Source organism: Eptatretus burgeri, chromosome 1 (assembly GCF_056783735.1).
Source record: "Eptatretus burgeri isolate ZD-2024b chromosome 1, Ebu_testis_v1, whole genome shotgun sequence".
In the NCBI taxonomy this organism is placed as follows: domain Eukaryota; kingdom Metazoa; phylum Chordata; class Myxini; order Myxiniformes; family Myxinidae; genus Eptatretus; species Eptatretus burgeri.
In genome coordinates, this window is record NC_140961.1 from 90,400,866 (window position 1) to 90,423,122 (window position 22,257).

General features: G+C 40.1%; 1 protein-coding gene across 1 annotated transcript in view; it reads left to right on the forward strand.

Annotated features, from left to right (window-relative positions):
* Positions 1-22,257, forward strand: part of LOC147034936 (rho GTPase-activating protein 45-like) — a 166,909-nt gene that overhangs the window by 7,493 nt on the left and 137,159 nt on the right. The window contains exons 2-3 of the mRNA XM_085859669.1: positions 4,745-4,945; positions 5,469-5,583. Coding sequence (XP_085715795.1) covers positions 4,745-4,945; positions 5,469-5,583 — 316 coding nt within the window. The remainder of the gene's footprint in view (positions 1-4,744; positions 4,946-5,468; positions 5,584-22,257) is intronic.

The following is a 22,257-nucleotide window of genomic DNA, read 5'->3' on the forward strand; positions in this document are numbered from 1 at the left end:
AAGCATAACGAGCACCTTAACCTTCTCCTGGAGCGTCAGGACCTTCCTCTGGCGCTTCGGTTCCTTGCCAGAAGCCTTAGAAGGTGCAGGGCGTTTGGGCGGCATCCTGGGGCTTGGAGAAAAAAACGTAGAAAATATTCGAAGTTCACAAGCGAAACTTTGTCTCGTGCGTTGTGTGACTGGTCGAGCGCCACGCGTTATAATTTATTGCTTAAATAGTTTATATTTTATATATTATTACCACGATATACTGGGGGAATCCGCAGAGAAAATTAGTTAGGTTCCAAGGGAAAACCCGCGATGAACCGGGGTCACGATAGGTGAACCGCGATATAGCGGGGAATTACTGTGTGTGTATATATATATATATATATATATATATATATATATATATATATATATATATATATATATATATATATATATATATATATATATATATATATATATATATACAGTGGGGAGAACAAGTATTTGATGCACTGCCGATTTTGCAGGTTTTCCCACTGACAAAGCACGTAGAGGTCTGTAATTTTTATCATCGGTACACTTCAACTGTGAAAGACGGAATCTAAAACAAAAATCCTGAAAATCACATTGTATGATTTTTAAAGAATTAATTTGCATTTTATTGCATGAAATAAGTATTTGATCACCTACCAACCAGTAAGAATTCCGGCTCTCACAGACCTGTTAGTTTTGTCTTTAAGAAGCCCTCCCATTCTCCACTCATTACCTGTATTACCTGCACCTGTTTGAAGTCTTTATCTGCATTAAAGACAGCTGTCCACACTCAATCAATCAGACTCCAACCTCTCCACAATGGGCAAGACCAGAGAGCTGTCTAAGGACATCAGGGACAAAATTGTAGACTTGCACAAGGCTGTGATGGGCTACAGGACAATAGGCAAGCAGCTTGGTGAGAAGGCAACAACTGTTGGCGCAATTATTAGAAAATGGAAGAAGTTCAAGATAACAGTCAATCTCCCTCGGTCTGGGGCTCCATGCAAGATCTCACCTCGTGGAGCCTCAATGATCATGAGAAAGGTGAGGGATCAGCCCAGAACTACACGGCAGGACCTGGTCAATGACCTGAAGAGAGCTGGGACCACAGTATCAAAGAAAACCATAAGTAACACACTATGCCGTCATGGATTAAAATCCTGCAGTGCACACAAGGTCCCTCTGCTCAAGCCAGTGCATGTCCAGGCCCGTCTGAAGTTTCTCAATGACCATCTGGATGATCCAGAGGAGGAATGGGAGAAGGTCATGTGGTCTGATGAGACCAAAATAGAGCTTTTTGGTTTAAACTCCACTCGCCGTGTTTGGAGGAAGAAGAAGGATGAGTGCAACCCCAAGAACACCATCCCAACCGTGAAGCATGGAGGTGGAAACATCATTCTTTGGGGATGGTTTTCAGCAAAGGGGACAGGACGACTGCACCATATTGAGGGGAGGATGGATTGGGCCATGTATCGCAAGATCTTGGCCAACAACCTCCTTCCCTCAACAAGAGCATTGAAGATGGGGCATGGCTGGGTGTTCCAGCATGACAACGACCCGAAACACACAGCCAGGGCAACTAAGGAGTGGCTCCGCAAGAAGCATCTCAAGGTCTTGGAGTGGCCAACCCAGTCTCCAGACCTGAACCCAATAGAAAAATCTTTGGAGGGAGCTGAAAGTTTGTGTTGCCCAGCGACAGCCCCGAAACCTGAAGGATCTGGAGAAGATCTGGATGGAGGAGTGGGCCAAAATCCCTGCTGCAGTCTGTGCAAATCTGGTTAAGAATTACAGGAAACGTCTGCTCTCTGAAATTGCAAACAAAGGTTTCTGGACCAAATATTAAGTTCTGTTTTTTTGATGTATCAAATACTTATTTCATGCAAGAAAATGCAAATTAATTATTTAAAAATCATACAATGTGATTTTCAGGATTTTTGTTTTGGATTCTGTCTTTCACAGTTGAAGTGTACCTATGATAAAAATTACAGACCTCTACGTGCTTTGTAAGTGGGAAAACCTGCAAAATCGGCAGTGTATCAAATACTTGTTCTCCCCACTATATATATATATATATATACACACACACACACACACAATATTAACTGCCATTGGAATTGCATGTGGTACATGGTTGGCCACCTCGGTGGTGTGCGTTTGTCAATGCTGTTGCTGATAATTTGCCAACAAGTGATGAAACCAGTCTGCTGGCTCAGGGGGGCGTGCAGCATTGGGATTCTCATGTATGTGCTATTTGTGAATCTCTGCAGCTGTAGAGGGGAACCCATGCAGGGTTTGAAGCAGCAAAGGGCTCACCTCGTGTCGCTTTTCTTGGTTGCTTTATGTGTCTTTCTTTGGCTGGAAGAGAATGGGAGTTAATTTGTACATGCCGGTTCTTGAATTATGTCTTCCCAGACAAGTGGATTGGTAGCCGTTTATCAATTGCTTGGCCACCTGTTTCGCCCAACCTGCCCTCATTGAATTACATTTTATGGGAATATGTGAAACTGTTCACTCATCGAAACCACATTCTTTGCGTGAGCTTAGGTCTGTGATTACAAATGCATTTTATGAAATTACTCAGTAGCAACTGGAAAATGTTTTCAACAAGTTTGAAAATCAGACTAAATAATATGTTTCAAGAAAAATGACCTGTATTGAGGAAAAACTTTGTGAACGATGCTTTCATGCACCATTTGTAGTTTGTTTCAATGCTGTGTGCAACAAAAGTTGTTTCAAAGTTTAATTTAAACTTTAACTTTCAAAGAACTTAAAAAGTTCAAAGTTTAACAAGGACTTCATGGACACCCTGAACACTGAATTTATTATCTCTGCCACCGTAGGTGGAACGAGGTTATGTTTTCACCCCTGTCTGTCTGTTTGTTTCTTGTGAATATGGAAGATTTTTCAAGTATTTTCATTGGTCTTATTTGTTTGTTTGTCAATCCTCCTGGTCACAATTTCAAAACGATCTTCACGAAACTTCACCGCATGGTTAACCATAAGCAAGAAGCTTATGTTTTTGAGGTCAAAAGGTCAAAAAGTCAACATAACGAACATAAAAAAAACGAAGGTGGTCAACAACTTTGTCAAATTTTATAATCTTCAATTTTCATCCAATTGAAGAGAAATTTGAAGAAGATTAGCATTATCAGGTTACTGAATTCAACCACCAATTATTTTTGAGGTCAACATGGGAGTTGACCCAGTCTGGGTTGGTGTCTCGTCTAGCCAAAAGATCGACATTGCCCACATTTCTAAAATTGTCAATTTTCATTTGATTGACTTTAAATTTGATGAGGGTTTACAAATTTATTTTGGTGATTGAATTCAACCACCAATTATTTTTAGGGTCAAATTTGTTTTATGGATTTTGCAAGTATCGTGCTCTGCATGACGTCTTTCTTGTTACTTGCAAAATCGAAGATTTTTTCAAGGAAATTGGTTTGTCGATTTTGTGATTCTGTCTGTCTGTGTCTGTTTGTCTGTCTGTCTGTCTATCACCTACAGGTTACAATATCAAACCGGTCTTCATGAAACTTCACCACATGGTAGACCTTTTCATAAGGAAGAAGCCTATTGTTTTTGAGGTCAAAAGGTCAAAAGGTCAATAAAGGCCAAAGGTCAACAACTTAGGTGAGATTTCTAAATTCCTCAATTTTCATCCGATTGACTTGAAATTTGAAGGGGACTTATATTTCACGTCACTGATTGCAACGTGTGAATTATTTTTGAGGTCAACATCGACCAAAAGGTCAACATAGGCCCAAGGTCAACAACCAAGGTAGCACTTCTAAATCCCTCAAATTTCATCCGATTGACTTGAAATTTGAAGAGGATATACATTTCAGGTCACCCATTTCAACGAGCCAATTATTTTAGAGGTTAATAGACCAAAAGGTTAACATAGACCCAAGATCAACAACGAAGGTGGTATTTCAAAAATCCTAAATTTTCATCCCATAGACTTGAAATTTGAAGAGGATTTTCATATCAGGTCAATTCATTCAACGACCAATTATTTTTGAGGTCCACATCGGCCAAAATCTCAATGTAGGCAAAAATTCTAAAGTTGTCAACTTTCATATGATTCACTTGAAATTTGAAGAGGAGTTACATATTTGGTCATTTAATTCAACCACCAATTATTTTTAGGTCAAATTTGTTTGATGGATTTTCCAAGCATCGTGCTCTGCACGACATCTTTTTCTTGTTTGTTTGTGTGCAGGATATCTCTTGATGGATTCGGATAAAATTTGATGGGCAGTTTGGGTGTGTGACATTGATGAATTGATTCCACATTTGTGAAGATCCGGATCCGGATACAAGAATTTTTTTTACTTTTTAAAAGTGATTCTTCACCATTGAGAGATGGGGCCGAAAACAATATATAGCATTATATTTCAAAAAATTATTGGGGCTAATATGTTCAACTGTTTGTTAATTTTTTGTGAGGCTTGTGGTGATGCTTGCTTTTACTTTTTAGTCTGATCAACATGACTGCAGCATCTTTGTGTGGTAGACCTGGTATCATACAGTGTACATGCGGTACACTCGTTATTATTTATTACATAACCAAATCCAGTGATGCTTCTTTAAATAATGTCACTGGTGACTATCCATATGGATAGAGAAAGATTTATATTGTATTTTATTCTTATACCTAGTAACTGCAGGAGAGTTTTCAGCATTGTCCTTATTTTAATAAACAAAAAAATTTGGGTGGGGACTTTGTACACCACAGGATCTTCGGCGAGTTTTCAGCCAGAGCTTTGACAGGCCAGATGATAGTTCTGGCCAGCATCATCAGACCAACGTGGCTTCGGTATCCAGTTCACCATCAGCAGCTTCTCTTCCTGGAGCCTTTCCATGGCCAAGCAGTACAAACACACATAGCGTTCACTGTAAGAGTCCTTCAATCACCAGTATCAGCTCTGTTCCTGAGGTATGTTGTCCATCGTCTATTTACTCACAGCTTATTTGATTCCAATAACGTTGAGTCACTTGTTCTGTTTTCTTAGCTTCCTTTGCGGATGTGAAACATCCTATTTATTTTGCAAAATTCCTCCTTGTATTGTGACCAATTTCCTATCTGGATGAGGTGTGAAATTGAATCCCAGGCCATATAAAGCCACAACATGAAAGTTTACACCCCTGTTGATGTTTTTCTAAAGGTTTTCCTTTCCTTTTTTTTTTCCATCTTCTTCAATCTTCAGGCATATTCATGTTTTAATTTTGGTCACTTTTACTGAATCATTTATAATTCTAACTTCATGCAGAATTTGTCTTTTTTTTCTCTATAATCCTTCAAACTTATAATTTTCCACCTTTTCCTGTTTTTCTTGATATCTTCACCTTCATTCTCAAGTCTTCAGTTCAATCCATCATAAAAAAAACTGCTTACTATAATAAAATTGAAAATATTATCTTGTTTGTTTATTTATTTATTTAATTTCTGACCATTGCAGTCAGAGGTATGGGAGAGTCCCGGCATAGATTCTGAAGAAATGCTGGCCCTGACACGGGAGGTGCAGCACTTTTCTGATGCCTTGGGAAAACTGAGGGACTTCTTTATCTCTGCAGGTTAGTACCAGCTCACAAGTCAAAATATTTACCTCTGCCACCAAAGGTGAAGGAGGTTATGTTTTCACCCCTTTCTGTCTCTTTGTCTGTTTGTTTGTTTGATTTTGTGCAGGATATCTCAAAAAGTTGTGGATGGATCCTGATGAAATTTTGTGGACAGGTTGGGTGTTTGACAAGGACGAACTTTCGATTTTGGTAAAGATCCAGATATGGATCCGACTGGTCGAATTTTTTTTTAAGCGATTCTTCACCATTGAGAGATAGGGCCAAAAACGATATTTAGCACAATATCTCAAAAAAGTTGTGGACGGATTCAGACAAAATTTGGTGGACATGTTTGGAATGTGACGAGGAACAATTTCTTCAACTTTGGTGAAGATCTGGATCCGGATCTGATAATTTTTTTAAAGTGATTCTTCACCAATGAGAGATTAGGCAAAACTTAATATGTAGCATAATATCTCAACAAGTTGTGGACGGATTTGTCGAAACTTGGTGGACATGTTGAGTGTGTGGCAAGGACGAATTTATTCAATTTTGGTGAAGAACCAAATCCAGATCTGGACACGAGAATTATTCAAAAATGTATTGGGCCCGATATATTCTCGTGGATCAGGCATTACGTGGTGGAGGTATGCGCACTCTCGAGTACCCTTCTAGTTGCTCAAGTGTTACTCTTTCGAATCCCTTTCGAATAAAATTATCCGTTGAAGCTCTCACAGTGCATTGGAAAGATCTTCAAAGACTGAAATAACATCACGTTTGTAATGAAACACCTTCACATCTGAAATTGCTGAGGCTGGATGTAGTTGATTTGTTGATCAAATTAATGGTCATCATGGTTTTTTCTGCATCTATATTAATGTGCTTGCCGCTGAGCTGTCAAGTCTGGGTTTGAATCTCTGACTATCGATAAACCATCATTCCAGGTGTTTTGCATGCAGGGCAAGGCATCATTGAGTGTGCTGCTCTCAAGTGGATGTTAAACTCTGTATTCCATCTGCCAGTATGAGTTGATGGATGTGAAAGATCCCACATTGTCATTCCTGAAGATTAGGCAAGCTATTGCCGGTACCCTGGCCAAATTCCAAATTCCTGCCCTGTCTTCCTATGTTGAAACTGTCCAGAATTGTAACCCAAGCCAAGAAACTGCTTCGGCAGAACTTGTGCTCTGAACACAGCATGTGACATGAATATGTTAATTTGTGTGAGTTTTTGTCAAAGCATCAGTTTACAGTTATGAATCACAGAGCATTTTCTCGACTTATCTTTTGATTTATTTTGTCTTGGTAAAAAAAAGAGACTAATTTGACAAAAATGATCATCTGTGTTGATTTGATTGCTGTCCTCTAATTTGTATATTGTGTTAGTCCAGACGCAGTTCATTGATTTAGACATTCGTCTTTTATAGCAATACACATAGTCCGATCATTTTTTTTTCTGTACTTTGTATATAATTGATGTGTCTGTTTGGCTACTGAGGCTTTCACATCGTACTTCCAGTGGGATTGCCACTTGGAAGGGTTTTGGCTTTTTCAGACATCTTGCAGCTGTGGATCTCTCTCTCTTTCTCTTTCTCTTTCTCTTTCTCTTTCTCTTTCTCTTTCTCTTTTGATTAGTTATGCTTTTTACAACTCTTTTTTTTTGGCACGATGCGATGGAGGTGGGCAGAGATGGTGTGTGTGCGTTGTTTTATGTGTCTTGTGCTACGATACCAATTTTGTGTGCATTTGTTTAGGAGCTATCTCTTTTGACAAAAGGTGTTTTTCTTGGGATTGGGGAGTTGGGGTGGGAATAACCAGAGACTGGGATGGAATCTCTGCTGATATGCTCGGAATGTTCAGCCTGTTTTCTGAGGGCACATTTTACACAATGTTTAATTAAACGTAGCGGTCCTCCAAGGTTATGTAAAGGTCATTCTAAACGTAAGTAATATTAGTTGTGAATATTTCTATTAACCAACAAAATATTGTTAAAATTAACTCCATCTGCATAACTTAATGAGTGACAAAAAGTTATTTATTTATGTCAAAGCAAGAACAGTGAAGATTTAAAATGATTTAAAATGTCTTCTTCATTATATTTTCGAGCAATAATGTCTTCATGCTTCTATTGTACATTAACAAACACTATATGCTTTGGCATGTCTGGTATTGATTATTTTATCCTCTCATTATTGTTTCAAGTTTTAATTGGAAGTGACAATGAGTTAAAAAAAAAAATTTCATGTATGTGTTGGCCATACAAAATGTTCTCAGAATGAGACGCTCACAATGGACCAAGAAATGCCAAGGTTTTTCCCCCAAAAAAATTTCAATATATAACTATATTTGTATTTGTTTTGAAAACAAGGACAAATGTGTCCAAGAGCAGCGTCCGAAAGGTTTTGTCGGCTAAAAAAAAATAAAACAACAACTTCCGATATTTCTTCACGTGCCTTGATTAAGCCATTCGCGAGACCCGTCGTAATGTATTTACGGAATAAATAATGTATTTACGAAATTACAATATATTAAATGGAATAATCTTTAAATAGTAACATGAACTTTTAGAAACTTTAAAGCAAATGTCCGAATATATTTAAAAGTTCATGATAGATGCTCTCAAAAGGCACCCTCAATACGAGGATGTGTATAAGTGCTTAGTATTTAAGGAGATCCGGATCTTGTATATACAAGAGCCGAGTCCAATATAAAGGTTTTGTCTTCACAAGAAGAAGAAGAAGAAGAAGAAGAAGAAGGAGAAGAAGAAGAAGGAGAAGAAGAAGAAGGAGAAGAACAAGAAGAAGAAGAGCAAGAACAAGAAGAAGAAGAACAAAAACAACGCCGAGCTCTCTACGAGCAGCGTTCGCTACATGGGACGCTGCTAAAAATAATTAAACTAATGTCTATATTATGGGTGTATATATATATATATATATATATATATATATATATATATATATATATATATATATATATATATATATATATATACCTACACATTAGGGCTGGGCTGACAACGGAACTGGTGATCGGCACACGCAGATGTCAGCCAATTTTTGGTAATCTGCATGAGCCGATTGGAGTCGGTGTGGAATGCTGATTACCAATTACTGTACATACTGCACACAACCCAAAAACCTTGAGTCGCTTTCACCCTTGTTTAGGGCGAAATTCAATAAACAAATTAAAAAACGTTTCAAAATGTGCATAAACATTAATCTTTATAAACAGCTGCCAATCATCGTGTGATGGGTGGAAAAAAAATTGGGTCGGTAATTTGGGAAACATGTTAATATGGCAAACGGCTCGGAAATCAAGTGTTATCGATGGATGTTGCTTTGAAACGCACAAAGAGAAATCACATGACCTTTCTAAAGCACACGTGATTTATTTTAAATCACCAATTGCTTTCGAAACAGTCGTGATGACAAATGAAAACGCGATCGCTCAGACTGTACCCTACTTCCTGACCAAGTACGTCTTGACGTCATATGTTCCAGCCATACTGTATATCATAGCATCGGTTAAATTTGCTTTTTTCACATTTCAATGGTGGACTGACAGTATTCTGCCCACCCCCCCCCCCCCCCCAAGCAAAAGATGCACATTTCACATGCAGTCTTTAAAAGCCCCATTATATTTCAATTACATGTTAACTTGTTGGTATGTTAAAAGTGGATACTGCATTTTGCGCTTGCTGGTGCGCTTGCTTCATCTTCTTGCTGCACAATGCCGAAATCCAGCATGATTTGGGGTTATTTCTAGATTAACCCACTTGAACAAACGTTGGCTAAGTGCTTGCAATGCAACAAAGATGTGCCTCAAGGAGGATCCATCATCAAGAACTTCAGGACGACGAAGTTAGTCCAGCATTTGATCTGAGACGTTGTGTGGGTGTTTATCTGGGTTTGCTTCCAGCATCACAATAAGTGCGTTGGGTGAGTGTCTAGTCTGGGTTCGATTCAGGCACCACGACAAGCACATGGAGTGGGTGTCTAGTCTGGGTTCGATTCCAGCATGACTATAAGCATGTGGGTGGGTGTCTAGTCTGGGTTCGATTCCAGCGTGACTATAAGCATGTGGGTGGGTGTCTATTCTGGGTTAGATTCCAGCATGACTATAAGCATGTGGGTGGGTGTCTATTCTGGGTTCGATTCCAGCATGACTATAAGCATGTGGGTGGGTGTCTATTCTGGGTTAGATTCCAGCGTGACTATAAGCATGTGGGTGGGTGTCTATTCTGGGTTCGATTCCAGCATGACTATAAGCATGTGGGTGGGTGTCTAGGCTGGGTTAGATTCCAGCATGACTATAAGCATGTGGGTGGGTGTCTATTCTGGGTTCGATTCCAGCATGACTATAAGCATGTGGGTGGGTGTCTAGGCTGGGTTAGATTCCAGCATGACTATAAGCATGTGGGTGGGTGTCTAGTCTGGGTTCGATTCCAGCATGACTATAAGCATGTGGGTGGGTGTCTAGTCTGGGTTCGATTCCAGCGTGACTATAAGCATGTGGGTGGGTGTCTATTCTGGGTTAGATTCCAGCGTGACTATAAGCATGTGGGTGGGTGTCTATTCTGGGTTCGATTCCAGCATGACTATAAGCATGTGGGTGGGTGTCTAGGCTGGGTTAGATTCCAGCATGACTATAAGCATGTGGGTGGGTGTCTATTCTGGGTTCGATTCCAGCATGACTATAAGCATGTGGGTGGGTGTCTAGGCTGGGTTAGATTCCAGCATGACTATAAGCATGTGGGTGGGTGTCTAGGCTGGGTTAGATTCCAGCATGACTATAAGCATGTGGGTGGGTGTCTATTCTGGGTTCGATTCCAGCATGACTATAAGCATGTGGGTGGGTGTCTATTCTGGGTTCGATTCCAGCATGACTATAAGCATGTGGGTGGGTGTCTAGGCTGGGTTAGATTCCAGCATGACTATAAGCATGTGGGTGGGTGTCTAGTCTGGGTTAGATTCCAGCGTGACTATAAGCATGTGGGTGGGTGTCTAGTCTGGGTTAGATTCCAGCATGACTATAAGCATGTGGGTGGGTGTCTAGTCTGGGTTAGATTCCAGCATGACTATAAGCATGTGGGTGGGTGTCTATTCTGGGTTCGATTCCAGCATGACTATAAGCATGTGGGTGGGTGTCTATTCTGGGTTCGATTCCAGCATGACTATAAGCATGTGGGTGGGTGTCTAGGCTGGGTTAGATTCCAGCATGACTATAAGCATGTGGGTGGGTGTCTAGTCTGGGTTTGATTCCAGCATGACTATAAGCATGTGGGTGGGTGTCTAGTCTGGGTTAGATTCCAGCGTGACTATAAGCATGTGGGTGGGTGTCTAGTCTGGGTTAGATTCCAGCGTGACTATAAGCATGTGGGTGGGTGTCTAGGCTGGGTTTGATTCCAGCGTGACTATAAGCATGTGGGTGGGTGTCTAGGCTGGGTTAGATTCCAGCGTGACTATAAGCATGTGGGTGGGTGTCTAGGCTGGGTTTGATTCCAGCATGACTATAAGCATGTGGGTGGGTGTCTATTCTGGGTTCGATTCCAGCATGACTATAAGCATGTAGCGTGGGTGTGGAGTCTGAGTTTGAATCCAGCACCATTATAAGCACTCTGACCAGTGCCATTCTGGTTTTGAGAAGCGATCAAGGCAGTGGTCTGTTGTCTATACACCGCCCAATTTATAGGCTGATTAAATTGTGTAATAAATGTAGGTTTTGTGTGTAATTTCAGTTTTTGCTCTAGTTTTCAAGGCTGAATAATGTGAAAATGCAGAAGAGTCACCCATCATAAGCATCGGTCACGTTTTATGTCCATTTGACGACTAAACGTGTCTTCTATCATGAAAAAGGTACGTTTTGATTACAATACCTGCAGAGGAAAGAAAGTAATCTTGGAGGTAATGCATGTTGACACCATGAAGCATATAAAAATGTGTAGATTTGAAGTTTTCAATAAAACCACTCTGACCCATCATTTTGACGGCCTTTTATGCAATAAACCAGTGAAATAAATTTAAAGTTTTTTTTTTTTTGCGTGTAAGTTCGGTTTGAGCCTGAGTTTTCAAGGCTGCTTGGTGTGAAAATACAGAAGGGTTGCCCAATGATGGGCTTTTCTGCTAGTTATTAAATATTACATATTTATTGGATTTATCAAAGTGTCAGTTTTGAGAATGTTTTGTCGCCGCACAAAGTTTTGACTTTAACTTTCTAGTTGAATATGTGAACTGCTGTTTGTCAGCTTGTTTACTGACCAGTTGTAAAGAGCTTTCTGTAATCGGTGTCGTTTCAATTTGAATACTGCTTTAACTACTACATGTTAATGCGATCATATTGAATGGCATTGTGATGTGGAACATCAGGCAAACGTAGAGTCCTTTAAAAATGTGAAAAACCTTCGTTATTTTTGATTTTTTTTTTTTTGCAAGAATTTACACAACAGCTACCATAACCATAAAGGTCAGAATTGTTGGAAATGTTCAACCAGCCAAATATTTTCTTCTTCTTTAATGGCCACAATTATTCCCATGTTCTTCTGGGATTGGCCGGGGGAAGTTTTTGGCCCAAGTCTTTCAAGAACCGGCTTGTCAGGCCTGATGGTTGACCAAGTAATTCGGGCAGGAATTTGGAATTTGGCCATGGTGCTGGAGATAGCTCCCTTACTCTTCGTGAAGGCCACCATGGAATTTTTACCGTCTACCAACTCATGCCAGCAGACGAAATGCCAGTTTAACGTCCATTCGAGAGATGGCACATCTTGAATTGCCCTGCCTGTGAAACACCATGATGACAGCTTATATTAGCTGGGTCGGGATTCAAACCCAAGCGAGACAGTTTAGAGGCGAGTGTGCGTACCTCTTGGTCAAAATGCTTAACCAGCAGAACTAGTAAAAATTAGAAATGTCACTAAGTGTTCGATTTTAATTCACATTTTCCATTAAATATTCTTTCTAATATAATTTGTCAAATTAACATGATTTTTAGTGGCAGTTTTATGAGGATTTCTCTTACCCTCACCTCCCCAGCTACTTCACCAAAGTAACTTTCATATACTGTATGTTATGATTTTGTGAACTTCAGGTTAACTCACAGAACAACACTGAGTTGTGTTGTTTTAGAGTAGCATAACAGGGGCTGTGCTGCAGTGAATCAACAAAAGTCAGCGTTAATGATTTTTGAAGTATTGCCCATCCCATTCAAACTGACAAGCTGCAGTAAGGATGCATAATTTTTGACTTCCCTTACGTCCCCTCCCCCCCCCACCCTCCACATGTACCATTCCCCTTGATAAGCAGTACACATACAACTACTTCCTCAATAGGCCCAATTATTTTCACCTTCATGTGCACTCGGCTCGGAAACATTTTTACCCCGTCTTTCATGATCCAGCTGGACATTAGGCATGACTATCGACTGTCGGTGCAGCAATTTATAATTTGTCCAGGGTGTCATCGATAATCCACCTACTTTTCATGAATTATACCTTGGCATCTTCACCATCCACCAACAATCCACCTGCAAGACAGTTTACAGTTGGTATTTGAACCCAGGCCCGACAGTTCAGAGGTGAGTGTGCATACTTCCAAGCCAAACCTGTCAGTCCTGTGTAAACAGCGTAGAATCGTCCAAAACAAAATTTTTTTGCCTCGTTTTAGTTGAAGTGTTGGAACAAAAGTTTCTCTTATTGATTAATTTGATTGCGTACCTGAGTAATGACGAACCATTAACATGTATTTTGCCCTTCGTTGAAAGCCTCGTCGTTTTGATCCTCGTGTTTGTTGAATTTGTTTGAAAGCTTCGTCATTGAGCTTTTAAAAAATATCCTGGCTGCTGATAAAGATTTTCTTTAATTTATGATTAATTGCTTCTGTTGGTTTGTTGTTGACAGGCAGATATTACTTTTGCACAAGTCAGACTTGTATGACCAATTTTGGAACACGGTGACACCCTAAAATGGGCAAATTCTGTATTACTGTTGTTGCTTGACCTTGCTGTCTATGTCAGGCACCTCTCAGACATCAACTTTGAAACAAACTTTGGGATCTGGGAAAGTTGGGATCAGATGATGTTTTTTTTTTGGGCTGTTTTTAAACTGAGGAATGAGGAGGGGTTGGTATGGGGTACATTTTGTGGAAAGTGGGGAAAATGAACACAAAAACAATATTTCTCCACCCATAAATGCACAAGTTTTGTAGGTGATTGTCTTTGACATATGTGGTTGACAGAAGTGATAAGCCCAGTCAGGGAGTAGTTGATGCTGACCAGAGATAGGATTATTTAACCGAGGCATTTTGATCTAGGGGTCAATGTCCTGAGGCTGAAGTATTTGTTAGCTGGCATTCAGAATGGCTGGTTTTGCTTCATCAGATAATATGTTGGATGTTTGTGAAACCTGGATGTGCTTCATTGTTACTTATTATCATTTTATTTTATGCAGGATAGGGTGAGGAGGGGGAGGAAGAATGACATTAGGAGAAGGGGAATGAAAAAGAGGAGGAGGGAAGGAGGATTATGGAATTTGGAAGAGTGAATAAGAAGGAGGAAGACAAGACAAGATAGGAAGGGAGGAATTCGGAGCAGAGAAGAAGGACCAGGAGAATGGTGAGGAGGAGTGAAAATGGAAGACGGGATGGCGAGGAAGGAAGATGGAGGAGGAGGAGGAGGAGGAGATTGAAGATAATTTTCTTGATACTGCTATTTATCAAGATAAATAAATATAATTTATATCATGTGTGGAATTGGTTATGCACATAAATTTGAAAAAAACTCAGCATAATCATAACTATGATATTGTTTTTCACAGTACTGATGTTCTGTCAACAGAGTGTGGATATAGGAGAAAACAAGGTGTGTGTGTGTGTGTGTGTGTGTGTGTGTGTGTGTGTGTGTGTGTGTGTGTGTGTGTGTGTGTGTTTGTGTGAGTGTGTGGGTGTGTGTGTGAGTGTGTGTGTGTGTGTGTGTGTTTTAAAAAACATTTAATGGAACGTTTATACATTTCCCACACTTGGCGGTAAAGTTTGCATAGTTCAGTTGGTTTATTTGTCCATTAATGGAAAGAGCCGATTGACGTGGGACTGAAGGGATGTCAGAAGATCGACCGGGAATAGAAAGGGAGAGCCAAAGCAAAGAAACGGTAGTGGGAGGAAGCTAGCACATGAACTGCAGGATGCTGGAGGATGGAATGGTTATTGAAATGCCTGTTCAGGTTTTGGTGAGAGACAGGATGGTACATGGGAGAGCGGAAGCAAATATTTTAGGGGGGAAAGGGTATGTTGGGAGTTTAGGCATTGAGGAATTTGGAGTGGGGAAAAAGTACTGAAGCAAGAGATGTTTTTTTTAGAGATATTCATTAGGACTGTTCAGTGACATATATCAGAGATATTAAATTTAAATATACATTACAACTTGTGCTAGCAAACTCTAGGAAGAGTTTGTGAAACACATCACATGGACTTGATTGTTGAACTGTATAAATATGTCAGTCGATCCTTTCCCCACTTGACCACTACCATGTTTGTTGGTGGCACTTTGCGTTCTGATACAAGCAAGAGAAAAACCCATATCCAGCCCTGAAACATTATTGTGTGTGAAAATGTCCTGATGTATGCACAATCTCTGACATCTAAGATGTTTCTATGCCTTGGTAACATGAGAATGATTTCCTTTTTTAAGTGCATGATGAAGGAAGAGATTGCATTGACTGTTGTTCTCTGTAGGTCAGCTGTAATCCCTGGATGGGCCTTGCGTATCAGCACTTGTGTAAAGAATTGAGAAAGCGAAGCTCTTTATTCCCATGGGTTTTTGCTTTTGCTGCTTCTTTCCCATGTACCCCAGAGCAGAATGAGTAACTGAAACAATGGAGGTTCATGTGATGTCCTGAGCACCCTCACACTTTCCTCCTTAGTTCTATTGTTTTCCAGCTGTGATGGTCATCGGAGGCAAGGCTAAAAAAGCTGAGCTACTTCCCGTGGCTGCTTGCCTGCCTTTGCACGTGCACTCGTTCTTTTTCTGCACAGAAACCTGAGTAATGCAGCGCAGCATGCTCCAATAATATGCGACTTTGTTAAAATGAATGCATCCCCGTGCACTTGAAATTCTGTTATTTTACGCGCTTGTCCACACTATTTATATATTGGAACCGATGTTTCAATTGCATGTAATTTAATTAATTAAAATCGATTTTAAATTGAAAATTTGGATCTTTTTCCATTGTTTAATGCAGCAAAAACGTCTCTCTTATGGTTCGAGGGACAAAAGAGTTTTGAGTTCAAACAATCCTGCTCATTTCCACTTTTTTTTTCAACTGCTGATAGCTGGAACACTTTGAGCTACAGTATTATGTCGCAGTGGCAACCAAACACAAGTGCCATTTTACTTCAAGATGTATAAGCTTAGTTTTTCTCCCATCCTCTCCCTCTTTGATCTTATCCTCATGTTCGTGTTTTTTTTTTTTCCCCCCCTTGGTTGTGTCCGACTGTGGCCTTGCCATTTTGCTCTCTGTTTTTCTTGCTTTTCCCTTGAGCCTAGATTCTTGCATACAAAAAGGAGTAAAATCTACTAGAAATTATTTGGTGAAAGAGAAACCTGCAGTGCATTATAAAGTCATAAAAGCATGCACTTCCTTATTTTCTTTTTTGAGGAACTTGTCAGAAATCCATTGTTTTGTTTTACCTCGTCGTATGAAGAGGAGCATTTAGATAATAATCGAGGCACACCTTGTTGTGTCCTTTTTTTTTTGCTGCCTTGTACAGCAGCTTGCAGCATGCTCATGGAAACTGGTGGTCTTGCTTGCACGTACGAGCACTCTCTACAAAATGGGTTACATGCACAACCTACATAATCGATACTGTTAGCTTACTTCACGTATCTGTCGTATCATCCACTCGGTCATATAATTGTCGCAGCAAGTTCAACAGCATTGTTTGAGATTGAGAAATTGATACCATCAATCTGCCATGCGTTCAATTGTTTCTTGCTCCCCATCCTGAATTCTAAACTGTCATGTAAAGTTATCCAGGGTTCACTTCTCGACTTGCTACCAGATGTCCTGTGTGCTTACAAGCAGTGTGTTGCTTGAGATGGAATTCCATCTCATTTTGTAACTTTTAAGACCAGTGTCCTTCATTGATACCTCCGCCACTGAAGGTGAAGGAGGTTACGTTTTCACCCCTCTTTGTATGCCTATTTGTTTGTCTGTCTGTCTGTCTGTCTGTCTGTGTGCAGGATATCTCAAGAAATTGTGATGGATCTGGATGAAATCTTGTGGACAGATTTGTTGTGTGATGAGGACGAATTGTTTCGATTTTGGTGAATATCCGGATCTGGATCCGGATACGATAATTTTTTAAGTGATTCTTCACTATTGAAAGATTCGGCCTAAAACGATATATAGCAAGATATCTCCAAAAGTTTTGGACGGATTCGGACGAAACTTGGTGAACACGTTGGATGTGTGACAAGAAAAATGTTTCAATTTTGGTGAAGATCCAAATACGGATCTAATATGATATTTTTTTAGTGATTCTTCACCATTGAGAGATGGGGCCAAAATCTATATCAAGCACGATATTTCAAAAATGTATTGGGCCCGATTTGTTCTTGTGGATCAGGCATTATGTAGCGGTGGTATGTGTTCTTCCGAGTGCCCTTCTAGTTTAATTCTGTGACAAACCGTTTTTGATATACTGTACATCAATGAATGACATGACCTTTTCACTGGGGAAAAAAACCTTTTATTACTTTACAATGGACCCCACACTATGCCGGATCGTTTTGCCATCCTCCTCCAGTGAGGATGTAGCACTATCCCTCTTTGTCAAAGTGGGAAAAAATGTCTTCTTGGTCATCTCCCTGGAATATGTTTTTAGTTTATATATTTCCCACACTTTGCAGTAATAATGTGAGTGCAAAAAAGGCTCATATATAATTATCATTCTGGTCCTCCATAAAAACAGGCAGGAAAATTACCCAATTTATCTACTGTGTTCAGCCTCTTGGAGAAGTGGTCTTTGGAGCTCCATTGGCGTAAGTACCAGCTCTATGGTGTTAATATCTCAGTGGCTCACAACGATGGTTGCTCTGCAGGGTTAATTCCTCCCTCTGCTGTCCTCATCTTGTAATGGTGTGCAACATCTTCGTTCCGAGAGCCACGGAATGTGGCTCACCGATATGGGCTGGTGATGATCCTTCCCATCTTGTCCCCTCTTGAGGCTCTGGAATCTAAACCCCTCCATACCATTGAGTCTGCCTCTTGCTCACAGTTGGTGGCCTCAGACACATTTATATTTCCAGTTCTATTCTGGTCTGCCTCTTTCTGCCCTTTCACCTCACCACAATAGGATCTATATCTCCAGGTCACACCCATTCTGTCAGAAACCCTTTCCTTGTTCCCTCCCTCCCCCATCCCAAATTTAACCCCAATGCTCACCCTAATTTGTTCATACTGAGCTCTTTTTCTCCATGGTGGAACTGGCTTCCTCTGTCAGTTGTCTCAAGATATTACTTTCAGAATTTTAAGTCTGCTTCCCACCACCACCGTGTGGTCCCTCCCATTTCCACTCCTGAGCTTTTCTACACCTGCTTCGACCATGTTCTCACTCTTCCCCTGCAATTACTCTCCTTGTGCTGTGATGTAATTTTTTTTTGTTGTCCCACTATTTTCCCTGTGCCCCATTTTATCTTTTGATCCATTTCCCCCTGTTGTTCTGCTCTTCCAGAAGATGGCTATATTATTAGCCCCCATTGGACTTAGTCTGAAATGGGGGCTTATGGATTTGTTCTCGATTTTTCACGTGCGTGTGTGAGTGCATCTACAACCATATCATGGACATGTATATTTTGATTTTATTCTTACTTGACACACACACACACACACACACACACACACACACACACACACACACACACACACACACACACACACACACACACACACACACACACACACACACACACACACACACACACACACACACACACACACACACGTGTATATATATATATATATATATTTATATATATATATATATATATATATATATATATATATATATATATATATATATATATATATATATATATATATATATATATATATATATATATATATATATATATATATATATATATATATATATATATATATATATATATATATATATATATATATATATATATATATATATATATATATATATATATATATATATATATATATATATATATATATATATATATATATATATATATATATATATATATATATATATATATATATATATATATATATATATATATATATATATATATATATATACATTGCTCCCTCACCTATCGCGGTTAATGCGTTCCAGACCGACCCGCGATAGGTGAAAATCCGCGAAGTAGAAACCACATATTTATTTAATTATTTAAATATATTTAAACACATTTTAAACGTATTTTAAACCATTATACAGCATCCACACACTCTTATTAACCTTCCCCACACACATTTAATCCGTTATTAAAAAAAAAAAAATTAAAAATTTTCATCGGAAATGCGACTTCATGGGGCTGCAAAGCCTATACTAAGACCAAAATTAATTTTAAAAGTATTAACTAACCCTGCAGAGCAACCATCTTTGTGAGCCACTGAGATATTAACACCATTCTACTCTAAAATATTAAAAAAACGTATTATGGGTACTGACCTCTGAAGATCTGACGATGATGATGATGATAGCTGTGCAGTACTGATGACGATGAAGATGACGATGATGAGATGAATGTAGTAATGCACAGCCTAGAAGAGTGTAGTGATGTAGTGAAGCTGCGAAAAGTGAACCGCGATATAGCGAAGGAGCACTGTACATATACATATACATATACATGTATGTACACACACACACACATCTTTTTTTTGACATCAGATCCAATATGGCTGTCTGGCGTGGCCATTTTAGTAATAAAAAAACCCCCCGTGTCGAACACGTCCCCAACCATTTCTCATCTTGTTCAAACTTGGCAAACAGATGAGGAATGATGGCCTCCATAAGCACTTTCATTTTTTTTTTGAGATCAGATCCAAGATGGCCGAATGGTGGCCATTTTGTTACTTAACCGTGTCCCCAAGCATTACTCTGACATGCATCATCCGATTTTGTTCAAACTTGGCACAATCACAGTAGGCAATGGCGTACACTTGCAACACACTTTATTTTGCGATCTGATTAATGATGGCCGACTTGGTAGAGTGGCAGCTATTTTAGTTGTACATGAATATGGACTAGCCCTTTATCTCCACACAACAAAATTAGTAAAACAATGGGGGTGATGACATTTTATGTCTTCCTTACTTGTTTTATGAGAAAGTCTTTCTGTAAATGCTGTTTGATTTCCATTTTTGTTCAAACAGGTGGGAACTGTGGAAATATTAATTTTGTCATCAAACGAAAGACCAAATCCTGCATTGGAGTCATCAGATACCAGTGATGTTATCTACTATCAATTGACGAGTTGTGTGAGGCATGTTTTTGCGAAGTTCTACTGGAGCATTCTGATGTGGAGTGTGATGCACCAAAATGATCGTCATGACCTCCTGAGTTGATTAGGCCAATTAACTACAAATAATCCAGAAGAATTCCATGTTTCAAATGCACACCATGTTAAGGTAAGCGAATCTCTCCATGACCTCAACAGACAAGATAGCAGCATCCAAGATGTCAGTGAAAGCCTGGGTCCCAGTTTTGATCCACGAAACCCGTGATCCCAGTGGCTCCGACTCCTCATTCAGTGCCTCAAGGTACTTGGCCCTCCAATGACTCATTCATTCAAAAGGATATCCAGCATCTACATTTCAATGACTGAATCATCTGCAAAATCATGGTCAAAGATCTGGACATTCCCAAACTGCACTGCAGCTTGATCTCTCAAAACATCCTCCCCAGAATCCAGTCCATAAAAGTGCAGGGACCAGTTCACACCCCTGACAAACTCTAGTAACAACTGGAAATAAGTCAAAGATGGAACCACCACATCTCACAGCACTCTCTTTACCAGAGTATAATTCAGACATCAGATTGATTAGTTTTGATGGCACCCCACGAAGACTGAGAATCCTCCAGTGGGCATCCCAATTCACTGCATTGAATGCTTTGCAGAGATCAACATTGGCTACAAGCAGCCCCTGCCGAAACTCGTCTGTGTTCGATGAGGACCGAAGAGGAAGGATACTGTCAATCGTTGACCTCTTTGGTGTGAAGCCCGACTGCTGAAGGTGCTGGTGCTCAAGCAGATGGTGGCGAACCATATCAATAATTATATATCCGAGCAAAGACCTTGCCCGGCGTTGAGTGCAGCATCACCCCTCGGTCGTTGTTGCAGTCCTGGCGATTTCCCCCTTCCCTTTCCAGAGATGGACAACAAGACCCCTCTTCCAGTCAGTTTGGATGATCCCTGTGTTCCAGGCAGAGCACAGAACTGCATGCAATGACATGAGTGCAGCATTTCCACCAGCCTTGATCAGTTCAGCATGGATGCCACGGATCCCAGGAGCAGTACCCCCATTTCAACTGCTTCCCTGCAGCCAGTGTTTCCACAAACAAAGGAGGTTCACAGTTTATTGGAGGGTCAACAATAGGTTTAGTAGCACCCCTGACATCCAACTTAACAGCTAGTGGGTCAGCCTTGTGCTGCCCCTCAAAGAAAGTGGGGCTTCACTTCAGATATATCTGTCAATAGCGCAACACCCTTCACTCTAACTGCAGTACACTGAGGTACAGGCTTGGAGGAGCGCAACACACAAATTCCTCTGTAAGCATGACAATCATCACTTGACCACAGGTGATGCTCTATCCTTTCACAGATTCCTCGCACTTTGGCCTCCTTGTCCGCCCTCAGCAAATGTGACCGAACAGCATAGGAAATACCACGTCGTGCACTCGGCCCTCACGACGTTGCGCGCTCGGCCCTCATGACGTCGCGCACTCGGCCCTCACGATGTGTACACTCGGCCCTCACCACTTTTAAACAGGGCACTCACCTGGAAGCGGTTGGATAAGATAACCATGAAACAACTGGTAGGCATGGATGACCCACAAAATAGGTAACGGAGAAGAAAGTAAACACCTATGGATTTTTTTTTCATGCTATGAACAAACTTTGGTACATCATTGGAGATAAAGGTTGTGGTAAAGTTTCATCAAAATTGTACGAATAGTTTCGGAGAAGAAAGCAAATACATATTTTGGGGGGCACCCCCATTACACCCCCATGGAGCCCGATTTTTCTAATGTCATGAACAAACCTTGGTACATCCTGGGTAATGAAGGTTGTGGTGAAGTTTCATCGGAATTGTTTGTGTAGTTTCTGAGAAGAACGCAAATACCTATTTTGGGGGGAAACCCCTGTAGACCACTTATGGGCCGTTTTTTTTTTTTTAAATGCCAAGAACAAACCTTGGTACATCATGGGTGATGAAGGTTGTGGTAAAGTTTCATCAGAATTGCATGTGTAGTTTCTGAGAAGAAGGCAAATACCTATTTTGGGGGCAACCCCCTCATGCACCCCTCAGACCCCAACTTTTTGTTGTGTTTTTCATGCCAAGCAACAAACTTTGGTACAAACACGGTAATTAACGTTATGGTGAAGTTTCATTGAAATCTTATGTGTTGTTTCACAGAACCAGTTGAAAGTATTTGCGTATGGA